The sequence below is a fragment of the Exophiala aquamarina genome (assembly GCF_000709125.1).
Source record: "Exophiala aquamarina CBS 119918 chromosome Unknown aczIA-supercont1.4, whole genome shotgun sequence".
NCBI lineage: Eukaryota > Fungi > Ascomycota > Eurotiomycetes > Chaetothyriales > Herpotrichiellaceae > Exophiala > Exophiala aquamarina.
In genome coordinates, this window is record NW_013550584.1 from 1,111,616 (window position 1) to 1,129,284 (window position 17,669).

The window sequence follows — 17,669 nt, forward strand, 5'->3', positions numbered from 1 at the left end:
ATCAAGTTATAATAATCTCAGAACTCATACGAACATACTATCAGCAACATCATCCCATACTTTCTGAGGCCGTCGGCAGATTCAAAGCTCACATGCTTGGTCCTCACGGCGGCAGACAGAGTTCGACGATGGCGCCACCCCGCTTTTCGCCAATCTTAAAACTTTCGCCTGAGCAACCGAGGTCACAAAGCTCACACAAGTGGGCGAGCCATGGGCCGAATAACGCCCTGTTTCATCAGCACGCGTGGCTTGGTGGCATCTTGGAACGTGCTCTTCGTCGTCCACTCTGGTCCCAGAGGCAGTCGAAGCGATCGCTCATATTGTTGTCGTGACTCAAATGGATGAGGGAGTTCGCTCGCTCGGTATTTGTCATTTTTCTTCACCCGTTTCTCGTTGATGATGACACGTTCCAATTTCGCATCACGTCGCTTATCTTTTGCGACTCCTTGGATCGTGGCCAAGACCTTGCCTTTGGCCCGCTTCTGTGCCTTTTTGCTAATACCTTCACCAGCCCAGCTCCCCCATCCTGGAAGCGTGTTGTCGACGATCTGATCTCCTTCCTCAGCCACTATCTCATTCTTCTCCTTCTCGAATTCTTGCACGAGCTCATCAGGCCCGGCAAATATGTCTTGCGCCAGAGCCGCCTTGTCATCCTCTGCTTCTGATGCAGAAGAACTCGTGTAATCATCTAGCCGAGCTTCTAGCGTACCTTTGGTCTTTTGTTGCACCAAAGCGGATCGCTGCACTGTGGCAGGCTTGAATTTACCTGAAGAAGACGCCTCACGTTCCAAGGATTGTTTGGCACGGCTTGCTGTCTTGGAGGAGAGTATTTTGTCCATTTTTGGAGCAGCATGTGCAGTGCTCGAGGGCTTTGGCGCCGGAACGACATCGCGTTCTTGACCGTCAGACTGAGCCAGTTCCTCGTCAGAAGCCCGCTCCTCGAACTCACTCTTCTGGACAACCTTCTGTGGCATGAGTTCGTCCATTTTAGTCTTTGAGCCAAATTTTTGACGTCCGGCTGGAAACTCGTCTTCAATGTCGAACTCAGTAAAGGTTTTCGAATCGTCGAAACGTAGGTCTCGCTTGGCTTTGCGGATCTCTTCGTTGTTAGCTGCCTTCCTCGCAGCTTCCGCTTTCTGCATGAATGCCATGGAGCTCAACCGAGAATGGGTGTTGTAGGATTCATCTGCCTCCAGCGCATTGAGCTTCGCTTGCAAATTCTCCCTCTCATCGTCCGTATTAGAGTATTCGGCCGATTCCAATGAGTCAGACTCATCACCATCCGATTCATTGCCTGCCTTCCCATCAATGCGTCGTCGAAGTTCTTCATCTCGCTTTGCGAGATCATTCACACCATGCCTTGCCTCAGAATCCCAGGCCGCTCTACCAGTAGCTTTGAGACTTTTGGCCCATTTGCTCTCTCGATGTCTAGCACCCATTCGTTCTTCGGCCCTTCGACGATCATTTCGGTCCCTTTCCTCGTCTGAATTGATCAACCCCTCAGCGTCCAGCTGAGCCCTCTCTTCGAAATTCATCTTCTCACGCTCCCTTCGATGAACTCGGCGGTATGCCTTGCTTTTGATTTTCTTGACCCTTCGTGCTCGTATCTCTTCGCGAAACATCAAGTCCCTTGTTCTACGAAGCTCTGCACGACGAGCCTGTACCTCCTCGAGAGGCATCTTCTTCTCCTCCAATTCTTCGTAAGCTTGAACTTGGTCTTCTACCGTGGCACCGGGTTTCGAAGAGAGACCACTCTCAAGCATGATAGCTTGTATACTTGACTCTAGAAAGTTCATTGGTTTTGATTGAGACGTTGCTGAAAGCTGCATTTTGTTCAGCACACCTGCTGCAGCAGGGTCCTCTAATGGAAAGGATAAATGTTCCGCTCGCCGGTTTTCCTTCACTGTTTCAATCCATTTACTCAACTCCTTCTTTGACTCATCATAGGCAGCTGATCTGTCAAGTCGATCTTGTTGTCTCTTGGCCAATGGAGGGGCTACTTTTCCAGGTATCCCGCTCTTGTAGGTTTCATGTCCTTTCACGTCGTTGTTTTGCAATGCTTTTAGAGACTGTCTTTGCCGGGGATCTTTGATGTACTGTAGAAGATCTGCAGCAGAGAGTTTAGATGCACTGAGACCGTATTGTGATGGTTTATCGGGCAAGCTCTTAGTAGTGTGACGACTTCTACCAGCTGGTTCTGCAGATTTTGCAGTTAATCCCTCCACAAAATTTTGCAGTCTGGAGTGATCGCCTTCGTCCTCAGACACCGATAACTGATCAGACTGATCATCTTCAGATATCTCTTCCTCAGAGTCATCTTCATTGCTCTCGAAGCCCTGGTCTCGTCCATTGTTGTGCTTTCGCTTCTGCGTTTTTCCTGCTTCTGCCTCTTGCTGGTCATCCATATCCCAAGCAGTAGCGAGATCGACAGCTTCATCCCCTAGGTCACCGTCACTCTCATCATCTTGAACATCGGAACTCTGGTCGTCCCCTTGAGCGTCTTCATTCAAGTCAGCTTTTCGTGCGACTAAAGCGTTCTTCGGCTTCGCCACTGTGCTGGTGCTGCCTCGGAATGTAAAGTCTGAAAATTTCTCTTCGTCACTCTGTCCAAAAGCGCCGTCGCTATCAATGTCGCTGTCCTCATCCTCGTCGTCTACACCAACGTGCCAGCGGCTTCCATCGAGGTCTGAACCTTCATCTGCAGAATCGGCTTGATGTGTTGTGTTGATCTTCCTCCTCTTTGAGGACCGACCATCAAAGCCTGCCCCCGTTCTAGGCTCTTCTGAATCGACATCGACCTCTCCCAAACGATGCTGTGGGACTTTGACTCGATCTAGGTTTTCTTCCTCTGCGATTTCGAGGGCATTTAGCCTTCGATTCGTGGTTTTCCGTTTGAGTGGCTTAGCTGGCTTGCTCGTGTATAACGATCGGCCATGGGCTTTCCGCGGCATGGTTGCTAAGATTCTTAAGCGGCCAGATATCAAATGTGTCACCTCTCACAATACCTGGGTATTAACTTGTCCAAATCGCAGGTGGGAAGTGGAATTTCTAAACTTTTTGACCGGAGTTTTGCCGAAAGAAGTCCATCACGTGGCAGAACAAATTCCTAGCCCCAAGCAGCCAAACTTCAAGGTGACTTCAATTTCAGGTCCAGAGTCTTCGACTCGGCCATTGAGAAGCTCCAGTAGCAACCAGCCTGTAACTGCGCTGTCACGTTGTGACCAGATTTCTCCATCTAGCGGACCATTTCAAGTCACCAGCGTCCCGCCTTTCAAGATGGTCAAACCCTCTCCGCAACTCCAGGCGCGCATGCGCTTCACCACCAAACAGGTCGGCAAAGGTTTCTATCGAGGCACACGAACTGGTTCAATGGGTGCCCACACCCCATATGGAGGCTATATCATCGATTACCGGAAGACTCGCCATTATGTCGTACCTGACTTCAAAGGTTTCAAGGTGAATGTCAGCCTGTGTCTTTTCCTCCTTCGCTTGCTGACGGCTCCGTTTCCTCCTAGCTCACGCCATTTGTCAGTATGGAGGTCAAAGACCATGGCCGAGTAAGAGAAGATCGTAAAACGGGTGAAGCATATGAAATATCTGGAACTAGTGGCATGGAATTCTTAAAGGAGTGGAAAGAGCACAACCCACGAGAGTATGAGGATGAGGTTGCTTGGGAGAGAAGTCCAGATCGTTCTGATCAAGAAACCATACCCGAAGAATGGAAGTTCAAACTCCCAGTCAGCCGGTACGAGACACGTTCGACACCTCCGGCTCACACGGCAGTCAGCGAAATTTCAGAGCAAGGACCAGTCAGCGAGATGTCGAAAACGGGAGATAATACCGGCTCTGTTCCATTGAGATAACACTGCCCAACACCAGTATTTCGGCTACACGAAGGTCTCCGGAACGCCAAAGGCTTCATCTGGGGCGGTAACCTAATACTTCGGGACCTCTTTTCGGCTCCCAGGAATTATTCCTACCGATGCGGAGGCTTCACCGCGACTGAAAAGGCAAATGTGCATGCCGGCATGACCACACTTGCACAGGATTCTCGAAAAGTTGCAAAAGATCTCGAAAAATGCCTCGAAGGCAGGTAGACTATTTCGACCCTATCCACCAGAAGAATGTGTGCTCAATAGCCACGTCTAGTACAGCATGCCACCATCATAGAAAGATGCGGGCTGAGCAGTGATGCGGGTGCTTGGATATCAGATCTTAGCGCTGGTACAAAAGTACATCAAGCTTCCAGGATTGGCAGCACTGTATCATCACATATGATAGAAATAATTGTAGCAACACACGTCTCGAAGGAATATCCAGACCCCTCTACTTGAGTCCGACTACCATCATGCGGCCTATAAATAGCCATTCATGATACTAGTTAGTAATAGCTCGAAGTCAATCATTCGAGGGCTGAATATTTCGCGACCTCGCAATACTCAGTCAGTCTGTCTATCCATATCTAGCGCCTTCCACCTGCTCATCAAACCATGCTGGTGGAATCCCATAGTTGATGATAGTGCTCTTCAACTTGGTGTAGCTCTCAAAAGCCTCCCGTCCATTCTCCTTCCCCAAACCGCTTTCTCTAAACCCACCCCATGGTGAGGAAGGATCATTCAGATGATGGCCATTAATCCACAGAATACCTGCGTCAATCTGTTCCGCCACTCTGTGTGCCTGTGCAAAATCCCGCGTCCAGAGGGATGCGCCCAGTGCAAAATTTGTGCCATTGGCGACTTCGACGATTTCCTCCTCGGAAGCACACGGTATCACTGCGATTACTGGGCCAAACACCTCGTTACAGGACAGTTCGGATTTCGCACTGGTTTCTATCAATGTTGGTTCAAAGTAGAATCCCTTGGGGCGGTCTGCAGGTTTACCACCGCACAGGACTCTCCCGCCTTCATTCACGGCACGTGAGACAAACGCCGCGCATCGCTCAACGGAGTTTTTGCTAATTACCGCCCCGATTTGTGTGCTGGGATCTGCTGGATCGCCTAGTTTGGGACCTTTTGTGCGCTTGACCATCTCCACGACGAATTCGTCATAGATATCTGTGTGCACCAGCAGACGACTCCCCGTGACACATGTCTGTCCGCTGGCAATAAAGCTTGCAAAGAGTGCGGCTCGGACAGCCTCTCCAACGTCCATACTAGGAAAGATACACACAGGGGATTTGCCTCCCAGTTCGGCTGTGATAGGAATTAGGTTTCGACTTGCAACCGGTGCAATGGCTTGATACGTGAGCAGACCACCTGTCAAATCGATACGGGCGAGAGACGGATTCTCGCATAGAAATTTGCCTGTGTCCCGCCCATATCCACAAATAATTTGCAGTGTTCCATCAGGGAGGCCCGCCTCTTGGAACAACTCGCCCATTTTCAGGACGCTGATGGGTGCAAGCTCTGACGGCTTGACCACAACAGTGTTACCTGCCGCAAGAGCTACGCCGATCTTCTTTGTCGCGATCAGTAGCGGATGATTCCAAGGTGTAATCTGCGCCACAACGCCTATGGGGCTGTTGCGTGTTATTGTGTTGATGACCGGTCCTTTGAACGGTGTCACGCTACCCTCGTAGGTGCGGGCCAGGCTAGCGAAGTATTCAAGCCACTCAGGAATGCGAGCCAACTGTGCTTTCATCTCCCGTATAGGTCGACCTGTTTGACTGACCTCCAGGTCGATGAACTCTCCCATGTGTGATCGCAGGAGGGATGCAGCCTTGACCAAGACATTGAATCGGTCCGTTGCGCTGGCTTTAGACCAAGAGCCAGTGCGAAAGTTCAACCCTGATTCCTTCACAATGTTGTCTACAGCCTCGCAGGATGTGGCGTCAACGCTGCCTATCACAGCCTCAGTGGCAGGGTTGATAACCAGTATTGAGTCTGGAGTTGGTGAAGAGCGTTTGCCATTGACCCAATTCGAGTAGTGAGGGATGTCAGACATAATTGGGGTTTAATCATCTGTAATTGTTAGCAGCTCAAAATATGCTGCTGGAAATTCCAATTCAAAGTTGTCCTTATCGTTGTGCTCAAGATTAAATACTACATAGGTCTCCAGCCGGCATGCACAATGTGGCGCCGTTTTGCCCACGTCTAACTTCTTGAAGGCGGCTGATAATTAATATGCCCTTGACGATAGCCATTTAGGGCTCCAGAGTTAGGCTGTGGGCGGGTAGAGTCGTTAGAGCAGCGTGATGGGTATACGCAAAGGGGGTGGATGCCACATGTGAATCGTCATGTTCGTAGCCTTGGCGCGTGCCATGCAAAGGACTTAACCTGAACTTCGCGTGTATCAAATATCCAACGTCAACCTGAACCAAGGCCGGCTCAGAGCCCGCAAGCTAGTACTGCAGTCAATGAATCTTAACAGCTTGTCTCACATGATGAATAAGAGATAGACTAGTGTGGGCCGCGAAGGAAATATCTACGCCTGAAAGACAAGAAACCACCGCAATGCAAATTCGCCTCCCTGTCTTTGAACTCGTTGGAGCCGTCATACCGGCGAGTCCGACTTATTTCCTTTATTTTTCAGTGTCCACATCAAGTGACCATGGCACTCCCGACCGGTGAAGCCTCATACAAGAAACAACCAGGCCTCCTAGCTATCTCGAAAGATAGAAAATCAGTTTCATGGAGTCCAGCCCAGCCGCCGGATGCTAGCCCCAGCCTGGTAATATCAGCGGCAAATGTAACCAATCTACAGCAAACTCCAGAATCGAGTGCGAAAGTGATGTTGAAGATCTTCGCTCAAGATCCGGGTCGGTCTGAAGCAACCGCACACGTTTTCACCTTCACATCCAGGAAAGATCCGAGAAGCGAAGCGAATGCGATCAAGGATTCACTAGCCAATGTTATTCAAGCGCAAAAGGCTGCACAAAATGCTGTTGCTGGACCGGCTGGCGGTCAGTCCGCTGCCATGACGATAGCGAATGCCGCTTCGGGCGCAAACAAGACTACCAATTCCTGGGAGGACGATGAGCGATTGAAGACAGACGTCAAATTACAGCAATCTCTCATGCAGCAAGATCCAGAATTGCAACGAACATTCCTGGAAGCGTTGAATCTGAAGCCGGAATCGATATCCACCATTCAGTTTACCACCCAGTTCTGGTCATCTCGTGTTCACCTGCTTCGGGCACATGCTATCGCTCAAAACCAGGGAAGGGGCAAATACAACGTTTTCTCCGAACTACGACGTGAAGATGGAGGGACCAAGCTCAGTCTCACTGGAGATCATGTTCGTGCTATATTTGAACAGTATCCTGTGATGCGTATAGTTTACGACGAGGTCGTCCCCAATAAGTGTAAATCGGAAACGGAGTTCTGGTCACGCTTCTTCCAAAGCCAACTGTTCATGAAACTGCGCGGCTTGAAGTTTGACCCAGCGAGAGAGTCTCGAGACAAATATCTGGACACTGAGGAATTCCTCAATCACCCAGAATTGACCGGTCTACGACCCACACCCTCAGAAATGCACATTCCAAAATTCATCGATTTAGAAGGGAATGAGGAAAATCACAGCCGCCGCCAGGGAAACCGACCCGATAGCGAACTTCGTGCGACAGCTCTCGACAAAGCACCCATCATTCGCAGACTGAATAACCTTTCTGAGAAGCTCATGGCGACCGTCCGCCCCTCAGATATCGACGCCTCTGCACCCATTGGGATGCCAGAGGCTGAATATAACCGACTCCGTCTCCACGATCTCGTAGGCGACCCAGAACAGGAACGAATCATCCTGAACATTCGTGATCAAAGTCGTTTCTTCGCAGACAATCGTTCTCAACAGGATGGCGAGAGCACCACAGATCGCAACCCTTTCCGCAATATCGACCCGGCCAAATCCATAAAGGACGTCCACAGGGACCTCACCTCCCACTTCCCCCAACCAGGAGTAGGCGCCATCCCGATCGACGCCTTTGAATTCGAGGACGAGGAAATGGATGACAATGACAAAAGTCAAATGAAAACCGGTTCCTCCAGCGCCATGACCCACATCCTTTCCCTGGTGCAAGCGCACCGCGACCAAACCTCCGAAATCCCGATGACATCAGGCCTCAGTACCGCCATATACGACCGCCTGACGCTGACACATGCGACCACAATCGAATTCCTGCGCCAGTTCTGGAACGCGTTTCTCTCTGGCGACGTGTCGCGCGCCAACGAAATAGCATCGCTGGTTGAAAGCCTGAACCGCGCGCTAGACCGCATCAACGTCATCGCCGAGGACGCAGAGATGGAAAGACAAGCACACATCAAATCCCAGCAGAAGGCGATAGAAGAGCGCTTCAAGAAGACCGGCAGGCGACACAGGATAGACCACAACCAGATCCGCGGCGGCGGGAAGGTCGTCAAGCACCTCCTCGGCCCAATCATCAAGAGCCTCGCGAATGCCGTTGCCCGATATAAGCAGGCGTTCGAGGAGCAGACGGGTGGTGCTGGCAAGGAAGGATGAAGTGGAAAGGAAAACCAATCATCTCTAAAGACATGAGGAGTAAAAGGATCTACTGCTCTTTTAGATATGTGCCTTGACTCCATGGAGTCCTCGCACAGGTCGAGGGAATTCTCCAAAAGCAGAACCACATCCGCGCTCAAATCTGAGGACCAGGAACGGCATCGGCACTTGACTCGTGGCTATATCCATCCCCCCATTGAGACTCAAACCACCTGCAGTGTGGCAAAGCCCCTCCCAACATCGCCAGCTATCGTCTCATTCGTGCAGCTGAATCCATCAGTCCTACCGACTTGCGAACCCGGCAAGCCTTGTAGGAATAGGGAAAGTCTTTTTTCCTTTAACGTAGAGCATTAGCACTGCGGGTAGAATGCAAAAATAAACAAATGTAACTATTGGGATCTAGTCATCGTTTCACCTCAGCATCGTTCGATATTTTCCGTCTAACCCCATAGGTCATGTATTGCATTTCCTTGTCCAAATCTACCATTTCATCAAATTCGAAATGGAGGAAATGCTCTCTCACCAGCTGCGTGAACAACAGAACGACAAAAGTTCATCAAGAGCCAGTGAAATAGCCCAAAACCTGGCGTCCAAAACCTCTCCGAGCATTGTTCCCCTGGCTCGAGCCCGCAGCGACACTATCACTGACATTCCTCATTCCGTCGGCGGAGCTGCCTTCCTCCTCCAAACGACGGCGCAGTCCCTCGAACTGGCCTCGTTCCTTGCTTTTGCTCGTTTCTCCAACCAGCCAGCTGGGCACTCTCCATCTCCCCAGGCCACCCGGCAACAACTCGCCCATCCACGCCGTGCCTATCGTCCACCCTACCGCAGCGGGGAGCAGCTGATACGGAAACTGACTCAAGGCCAACTGTGCCGCGATGAGATACGTCGTAGATTTATCGCTCAGCACGATGCCCGCAGGCTGCTGTGGGCTGTGTCCAGTCGCACTTCCCCGACTTTCCGCTCCATCTCCATCTCCATCTCCATCTCCACCTCGTGCGCCCGCCCTTCGAGGACTCGAACTCGGACTCGCTGTGATGATCTTATACCGGTAGAGCTGCGGGATCTCATCTGCCCAGGCACTGAGGCAAGCATACACGACGGCGGTCAGCCCGCTAGGCAGGTAGTTGTACACGCCCAGGGACCACACTTTCGCCGTGACCACCAGCGCGGGCAAAAGCAGCACATTCAGCCAGAAGCACACGAACAGGAAGCTCGCGTACTTGCGGCTGCCCCACAGACGCTCGAGCACTCGGAACTGGTACAGCAGCGTGGTCGAGAAGAGGAGTTCGACCGACGAGGTATATGCGGCCTGGAATGTCAGGATTCGTGAGAATTGCACGTAGGGCCAGAGGTGCGGCGTGGGTCGGATTGCGAGGTAGTGCTTGACGTCGAGGATCGAGGTCAAAATGCTCGTGGATATGCAGAGGAGGATCACGAAGCGGGTTACTGGTGCATGCGAGAAGCCCGATGTTGTGACCATGGTTGTTTGCTTTTTGCTTGTGGCTCCAGGTGATTGTGTTGGAGTTTGCGCCTTGTCTATGTCAAATTGAGTTGAACAGAAGGAACGGAATGTCATAGTCCGTCTTAATCATGATCATGTGGGTGTCCGACAGAGGATTTCTAGAAAGAACAGGTGGTGCATTATTTCATCATGTAGTTCGTGGCTGGCATAATTATTCTCTCTGCATCTCCAAAAGTTCCAGAATCACATGCCTACTATAATTATTATGTAATATTCTACGCCTGAAGTGCGGGGTACCACTTTGGCAGGCATGGAAGGTGCCCAGCGGTCTCTTTTTGCTGCGATAGAGGCCTGAGGCTGCTAGAGATTTCTACCTATCTAGCGAGATATCAAGCACAATCCCTCTTCGCAAGATGCAACGATACCTACCTAGTAAGTAGTAAGTATCTGACACTGAAGTTTTTCCAGCCAGAAAATGCTTCGTGTACATCAGCGGGCCGTCCATGGGACAAAGAGATCCGACCAACGCCATAGCTCGTCCAGGATCGACTGAAGGACATATTCTCAAATGTCGCCACGTAGTTGGCTTTGACTCATTGGCATTGAACAATTTTGCTTCCTCAAAACAGCTCATCAGCACATAAGGGCACCGGTCTTCCCTGGCAACGAGAAGACATCGCACAGGGTCCTTTGTTCCATTGACTCAATCATTCCTCAGCCGCTACCAGCCTTTTCAAGGGCATCCTTCAACGCTTCCAAATTGCCAACCACTTCCTTTTCAATACTCTCGCCCGTCGCTGCACTATTGTTGAATTTGCCATATCTCAAGTCACTCAATCCACCCACTCGTTCCTCGCATTCTTTCTGAAGCTCTGCCAACCTTCCCTCGAGGAAGGCTATTTCTGATGTGAGATCCTCAGCTGCGGTGGCAAGTGATGAGAGTAAAGAGGTGGTGGTGTGGTTGTGCTTCTTGATTTGTGGTTGAATGGTGTTGCCCAAGGGGCCATGTAGGGCATTATCCAGTTTGATTGAGTACTCCGGATCGGCGTCGGAGTCGGAGTCTTCACAAGTCTTCCGTGTTTGATATGCGTACGTGCCACCGCCGTCGTTCTCGCCATCATCCTCGCGTTTTCTTTTCGTCCCAGTCTCCCGCTGCAGATTCCTAGCTAGCCGAGCCTGAAGAGTTGTGCTTCGTCGACATTCAATCTCTATTCGTCGTCGGACATCATCGATCGTGATATCTCGCTGGAACTGCAGATCTCTATAGAATCGCTTGAGCTCTGTCAAACAAAGTGAAGATGATTTCGGTACCAGAGACTGAAACCGTGAGTAGGGGAGAATTGTAGGGATAGGGCTGGGATGTAAAAGATAAGCAGTCAAGATTTCGGCTTCATCTGGTTGAGATGGGTGGAGCGATGCCATGGTGATGTACTGTTAAGATGCGATCAGGGCACACTTCTCTAGCACTGGTCGCGGAAGGGCTGTAGAAGCGGCTTGGACTATATCCTTCGCAGCTGGGATAGCACCAAGTCTGCCAGATAGAGTGCTGGCTGACCAGATGATGTTTTCCGAATGCAGATATCCGACTGGACTGAGCTGAAGTGCTGCGTGAAAGGAAGTTTTGTCAACGCACAGCAGTCGCCTGGCCTCTCGTAATCTGTGAATTCGGCAATATGCAAACCTCGACTCCCAGTTTAGATAGAAGGACGGATCCCAGGCTTCTTGAGACACATTTCGTACAAGCGGAACGGTCTCGCAGAGAGAGAGAGAGAGAGGGTCTTAAATCCCTGCGGCTGAGAAAAATATGTTTCTTCTGGAAAGCAATGGTCCCTAAACCACAATACACGCGTTCTGTCTTGATATGTAGGACAAATGACGCCTGGATACACGCTTTTCAGTTTCTTTTATGTGCTTATTGCAGTTCCAAAATGGATTGTCACTGAGATGAAGTGACGCGTCGTGATTGATGAGAGGGAATTGGGTTTAGCGTCTTTCTTTCCCGGCCAAATAGCTGGCAAGGCTGGCAGAAACCATGAAGGAGCCTCACAACCGTCGATCTTCCCTCTCGCCCAACCCTCACTTCCTCACTTCGATCTCAAATTTCGCCCAACCCACCTGGTCCTGATCCCTCCGCTCTCCTTGTCCATACTTTCCTTGTTGAAATTCTTCTCTTCTCTTTTTTGGCGTCAGGAAGCTGTGATTACCCTGGACGGGCTATCGGTTGAGATCCCGTGCATGAGCCCTTGTCGCCTGGGTGACCGCAATAATCGTCAAGTTCGCGCGAATCCCCTTGTCCAGTCGGTGCGTACGAACCCAACTCACAACGCACAGCCAAAAACATGGCTCCACAGTCCAGTGAGAGCAAGCCTATGTACCAGAAGGACGAAAAGGCCCTCTGCTTTCATGGTGAACTTCTGTACGAAGCAAAGGTCCTCGAAATCAAACGACAGGATCCCAAGGACAAGAATAGTCATTATGAATATTATGTCCATTACAAAGGATGGAAGAACACGTGAGTCCCCAGTTGTCCATACCACCTAGCCTCATATCTCAGAGAGTTGTTGTCCTGCCCACGATGTGAAAATTTCGTTAACCTCATTCTTGTTCCTCGCCTCCCCTATATCATCAAACATGAGGCAGCGGGCAAGGCAGTCGTGGTGACAGCAATCATCTTCAGCTACCTCGCTAGGTGCTTCGCAGTTTGGTTCTGCATTCATCACAAAAAAATCCCATTACGCTCCCCAATCCCATTTTCCTTCCTTTCCTTTCCCACTCAGCTGTTAGCGAGATCACAGGCTGATATAAATAATGTTGAACCAGCTGGGACGACTGGGTGTCACAGGATCGATTACGCAAACTCACAGACGATAACCGCGAGCTTGCAGCAAACCTCCGCCGAGAAGCCGTTGCTCAGAATGCCCCAAAGCCCGTGACAAAATCCCTAGGGAAAACCAGACGGGGTCAAGGTTCTGAACTCGGTTCCGGAAGAGGCAGTGAGGAACGTACATCCTCCATCCCTACCGGAGGAGCCAGAGGTTCAAAGCGTGCGCGGGATAACGATATTGAAAAGGTTGGTGGTCCCTCTTCTGATTAGCGTTCCCATTACCCTCCTTTCCCTTCTGACGGTGATCCCCTTGCGCCCAAAACTCTGGATACCAATCTGGATACCCTGGAAAAAGCTGTAGGTGGACCCTATCAATTCCCGACCCCCTGGAATCACATCTCTGGGATTTTGGATGAGGCTAGCGACCAGGACGACGTGGGGCCCCCTGTGCTCACCAAACCGAGGCGTCCTATCAAGACCACATTGACTGTCAAGCCAGAAGGCATGGCGAAGGACAAAGCACAAGACTCTGTGCCCAATAAGCGTCTGGATCTCTCATCATTCATCCATGTGCCTAGAAAGGCAGCTGTCAAAGCGTCTGGAGTGCTATCATCTGCCGGTTCGATGGGTCCTCCCGCTTCAGGTCTGCAGACCAGGGCTCGCAAGCCCAAAGAATATAAGGGCTCAGCCAAGCAACTGAGTAGTGAAGACAACATAATGACTCCTGCTCTAAAACGTGCAAAACGCGCCGAGAACCCTTCGATCACGAAACCCAACGATGAAAAGCGGATCCCAGAATCTTTTCCGTCTACATTTATGTCTCCCTCACCACTGAATCAAGGTCCACAAAAAGGATCTCCATCAATCACCACTTCCACCGTCAAAAGTTCTCATGGCAACGTGTCGAAGAGAAGACGCGTCGGCACCTCTAGAGACAATTCAGCATCAACCTCTACTCGACGGCGCACAATGGCTGATCCACATGCCAGAGACGAGGCATACTGGACTGCAGAGAGACAGCAGCAAATGCAAACTGAGTTAGTCGATGAGATCCTCGCCCGCCCGGCCCCTCCTGATGAACCAGAACAATTCAGTAAGAATACGGCACGACAGCGAGACAAGCAGCATTTTGCTCCACTCATCGGTAGTACTACAATGCAGGAGAAAGCGATGATCGAGGATGAGCTCGGGGAGGCTGGTAAATTGACGAGAAAGCCAACCGAGCACCCTGGTTTCGTCAAGACCATGAGAGGCGATCCAGGCAATTTCAACAAGAAGTTATTCTATCAGGGCGTTGCTCCCGACCGACTCCATGAGATCGCTGTTGTCGACGCAGATCCTCTTGTCATCGACCCACCAGGGAGTGGTGGTCCTTTCGACGCGCTCAAGTTCCCAGACCGCCTCGTCCAGCAATTGAACCGTGACGATGCCGACACATTGATCGGTTGGGATGAGACGGCCTTACTGAAGATCCCGAAGAAATTGATGGAAGAACTGCACCCACACATTCTGGCGAAGATGCCCTTCAATGTACTTTTGAAGCTACCCTTTACCATTCAGGAGAAGTTGCCGAACAATCACCCTTTCTTCGGAGAGCAAAGCAGACGCGAGGAAGAAGCCGCTGCTGCTCGAAGTGCAGCTCCCCGTCCTGCTCGCGTTCTGAGAAGCAGCACTCCTGCAACATCAAGCAATGCCAATCCACCTCCGATGGGAAACTCAGTGTTGCAATCAACGAATGCTAGATCGACAATGTCAACTATGAGCCAGTCCTCGATCTTCCAGCCTCTTGTCGGTGACGAAAATCTGCCTCCCGGCGGCTTGCTTGAATCAGCAGGCAACACACCACCAACCACCTTTGTTAATGATCAACTGGAAGACGAAGGTCCATGCACTACCTGTGCCGCGATGGGCATCAATTGTAACAGACAGAAGCCGATCTGCCATTGGTGTTCCCATGCAGGGTATGAATGCAGCTTTGACATCAAGCCGAAGCCAGCAGCAGACTTCCTCTATAGCAGTATCACTGATGCTACACTACATTTGAACGTGAATTCCGACACCTCACATGTGCACCTTGGACCGGACACCAAAATTCCTAAGGAGCTTTGGCCGAAGCTAACCTTTAACAAAGGACCTACCATAGAAAGAAAGGAAGCCGGAAGCGCAGCTCTAAACAACTAAGCCGTACCCAGCTGTTTGATCGTGATGGCAATTTCATTACCCCTGGACTGGACATATTTACTTACACTGGAACATCTTTACAGGAAGAAAATTACCAAAATCGACCATCGATTCGGATCTCTATCCCCGACCACCTCAAGAATCTCCTCGTCGACGATTGGGAGAATGTTACCAAATCCTTGCTCCTCGTTCCTCTCCCCAGCCAAGCCCCGGCGAACTTCATCCTTGACGAGTACTTCAATGAAGAGAAGACCAACAGACGTCTCGGTTCTGTCGAAGCAGATATCTTGGAAGAATTCTGTGTTGGACTGAAGACTTACTTCGAGAAGGCAATTGGAAAGATCCTGCTTTACCGGTTCGAGCGCAGCCAATTAAACGATGTGAGACAATGAGTGAAATCCCAATAAGACCCGGTTTATACTGATGATATCCTAGGTGCGCAAGCTGTGGGAATCTGGCAAATACAAGGAGTGGGATGGCAAGGGCCCTGGTGACTGCTATGGTGCTGAACATCTCACTCGCATGATCGGTACGTCGACTCCATTAATCTTCCTTTTGTCTGACAGCTATTAACGAATATCCAGTCAATCTTCCCGAAATCATTGCACAGACCAATATGGACGCAGAATCGGTGTCCCGTCTGAAATCGGAGCTCAGCAAATTCAGTACCTGGCTGTCTAGAAACAGCGGACGATTCTTCTGCGCCAAATACGAGAAGCCCAGTGCCGAGTACATCGAGAGTGCACGATGAATCAAGGATGGAGAAAAATCTGGGAGTGATGGAATGATTTCATAATTGAAGTAGAGCTTCATCAAGTCTTCGGAGGAGACACAAGAGAATCACGCTTTTCCTTGCGTGATATGGAATTTTGTCATTATTATTGAGTAATGGAGCCGGTTGGTTGGAGGGCACGCTCCGTGCACATTGAGCACTTGCAGGTCTTCAAAATAAGGCCTTTCCATCTCAAGTACTTGTGCTACCAAAGGTCCTTCTCTTGTGTGATGGTGAATCTGACACGTCCACAGACGGAAATCCTAACATTAACAGAGAAAGTAAATCATGACTCAGCATCAGGCACGGACTCGCCTCGGCGGAGATCATGTGGAAAAGCCCACTTTGGTCGCCTATGACCCGCCATAGCCTAAAAAAGCATCATTGATCTCAGTGGAGAAAAGGTTCTCCAACGCCAACACCACGTCAGTAACAGGCCAGAAAACACCAAGATTCAAATCCCACATAGCCCAGAATTCACATTGCCGTCCCCCTGCTGCTGGCCAAAATCATAGTCCTGTATGCCCAGTGGACACAACCCTGTCGGGCCAGTCCCACTAAAATTGAACGTAGGGCTGGGTGAACGGTATTGTGTCTTCATGATTGATCAAGATTAGAAAAAGACAGGACGGAGATTTAGAAGGGCTCTGAATCCCTTTCTGCGTCACATTGGTTGAGAAAAAGGCTGAGGCTGAGGTGCCGAATCCCGTATGCTTGCAGCGAATCATCAATTTTCCGCGTCGTGCTTATGGGGAGACCTGATTTTGCAGCTGGTGAGGCTACACTACCGTGGAAACAAGCTTGCGTCTTGGGCCCAGAGGTGGCTATTCCTCTTCATATTTTGATTTTATCCTATTTACCCCTTATTTTCTAGGAGCAGCCGCAGCCTCCTTGTCAGCTGCCAACATCTTTTGTATGGCTGGTCGACTCGTGCAGCGGTCCCACCAAGCACTCACAGCCTTGCGACTGCGGATGACCTCACCATACCCGCAGGCAAACAGTCTTTGGATCAGCGGGATGTAGTAGATATCTGCGAGAGTGAATTTGTTTCCAGCCATGTAGTCTTTGTGTTGTAAGAGGCGTTCTGCAACGTCGAAGTACGCCTCCACCGACCGCAGTGCATCTGAGACCACCGATTCGTTGGGAGGCAGCGCCATGAATTTTTTGGCGAATTTCTCAAATGCGATTTTCCCTGCAGACTCTTGGAAGTAGGCCATTTCTACGGACTCTGCCTGGTCAAACAGCGCTGTGGCTTCGACGTCGGCCTCCGATGGTAGAAGTGGAAAGGAGTACTTCCTGGCGAGATATTTGCAGATGGCGCGACTCTCGTAGAGAGTGAATCCTTCGGGGAGAGTTATGGCGGGTATTTTCCCCCACGGGTGACGTTTCATGTTTTCTGCGGACTGGATGCAGGGGTATTAGCATAACTTATATGGGATTCGCTAACGCAAGGAAAAGCAGCGTTGTCTTCCAAGAGGAACTGTCTACCCACCTTCTGCTCCCCTTTTCCAAGATTGAGAAGCACGAGGTCGAAGTCCGTAAAGCTGCCCTCCGCGAGAGTCAGGAGGACCCGATCGGTGTTGGTTGAACCACGACCGCCATAAAGAGTGAAAGCTGGCATTTTGGAGCTGTGCAGGAATTTCCACACCAATGGAGGACTGTGCGTGATGAGCTTCGACATATACAAGTATTCATTTCGAAAGAGACTGGGCGAGCCGCCCGGTATGTTATGTAGAGGCTGGTGGAGACGACTGGGTCGCGGAACGTAGTTACGGTAATGGTGTCACTCGCCAGGGTGCCACTGTTAACTATGGAGTGTAGCGCGCTTGGGGAAGGCTGAGGATGAAGCCTTGGGCCTTAGAACGGAGCATGATTGGCGGGCTCGCTCTCCCTGCCGAACTTAGTTAGCGCTGATCCTTTCTCCCCGGGCCCGAGGGGTGTCAATTTCAACATCACGGCTCAATACTAACCGA

General features: G+C 50.6%; 8 protein-coding genes across 8 annotated transcripts; 3 read left to right on the top strand and 5 right to left on the bottom strand.

Annotated features, from left to right (window-relative positions):
- Nucleotides 1-191: 191 nt before the first annotated feature.
- Nucleotides 192-2,951, bottom strand: A1O9_05514 (uncharacterized protein; the record flags this gene model as incomplete). The annotated part of the gene is made up of 1 exon (XM_013404732.1): nt 192-2,951. One exon carries the CDS (start codon nt 2,949-2,951, stop codon nt 192-194), a length of 2,760 nt encoding a protein of 919 aa, XP_013260186.1.
- Nucleotides 2,952-3,276: 325 nt separating this feature from the next.
- Nucleotides 3,277-3,863, top strand: A1O9_05515 (uncharacterized protein; the record flags this gene model as incomplete). Its single annotated transcript, XM_013404733.1, has 2 exons — nt 3,277-3,456; nt 3,516-3,863. 2 exons carry the CDS (start codon nt 3,277-3,279, stop codon nt 3,861-3,863), a joined length of 528 nt encoding a protein of 175 aa, XP_013260187.1.
- A 589-nt stretch (nt 3,864-4,452) lies between these two features.
- A1O9_05516 (NAD-dependent aldehyde dehydrogenase) lies at nt 4,453-5,943 on the bottom strand (the record flags this gene model as incomplete). The annotated part of the gene is made up of 1 exon (XM_013404734.1): nt 4,453-5,943. The coding sequence occupies one exon, from the start codon at nt 5,941-5,943 to the stop codon at nt 4,453-4,455; it is 1,491 nt and encodes a 496-aa protein (XP_013260188.1).
- Nucleotides 5,944-6,549: 606 nt separating this feature from the next.
- Nucleotides 6,550-8,454, top strand: A1O9_05517 (uncharacterized protein; the record flags this gene model as incomplete). Its single annotated transcript, XM_013404735.1, has 1 exon — nt 6,550-8,454. One exon carries the CDS (start codon nt 6,550-6,552, stop codon nt 8,452-8,454), a length of 1,905 nt encoding a protein of 634 aa, XP_013260189.1.
- Nucleotides 8,455-9,010: 556 nt separating this feature from the next.
- On the bottom strand, nt 9,011-9,937 carry A1O9_05518 (uncharacterized protein; the record flags this gene model as incomplete). Its single annotated transcript, XM_013404736.1, has 1 exon — nt 9,011-9,937. The coding sequence occupies one exon, from the start codon at nt 9,935-9,937 to the stop codon at nt 9,011-9,013; it is 927 nt and encodes a 308-aa protein (XP_013260190.1).
- Nucleotides 9,938-10,633: 696 nt separating this feature from the next.
- A1O9_05519 (uncharacterized protein) lies at nt 10,634-11,341 on the bottom strand (the record flags this gene model as incomplete). Its single annotated transcript, XM_013404737.1, has 1 exon — nt 10,634-11,341. One exon carries the CDS (start codon nt 11,339-11,341, stop codon nt 10,634-10,636), a length of 708 nt encoding a protein of 235 aa, XP_013260191.1.
- A 917-nt stretch (nt 11,342-12,258) lies between these two features.
- A1O9_05520 (uncharacterized protein) lies at nt 12,259-15,675 on the top strand (the record flags this gene model as incomplete). The annotated part of the gene is made up of 7 exons (XM_013404738.1): nt 12,259-12,431; nt 12,740-12,993; nt 13,105-13,941; nt 14,005-14,689; nt 14,926-15,304; nt 15,360-15,453; nt 15,509-15,675. 7 exons carry the CDS (start codon nt 12,259-12,261, stop codon nt 15,673-15,675), a joined length of 2,589 nt encoding a protein of 862 aa, XP_013260192.1.
- Nucleotides 15,676-16,559: 884 nt separating this feature from the next.
- Nucleotides 16,560-17,317, bottom strand: A1O9_05521 (uncharacterized protein; the record flags this gene model as incomplete). Its single annotated transcript, XM_013404739.1, has 2 exons — nt 16,560-17,099; nt 17,189-17,317. 2 exons carry the CDS (start codon nt 17,315-17,317, stop codon nt 16,560-16,562), a joined length of 669 nt encoding a protein of 222 aa, XP_013260193.1.
- Between the last annotated feature and the right edge of the window lie 352 nt (nt 17,318-17,669).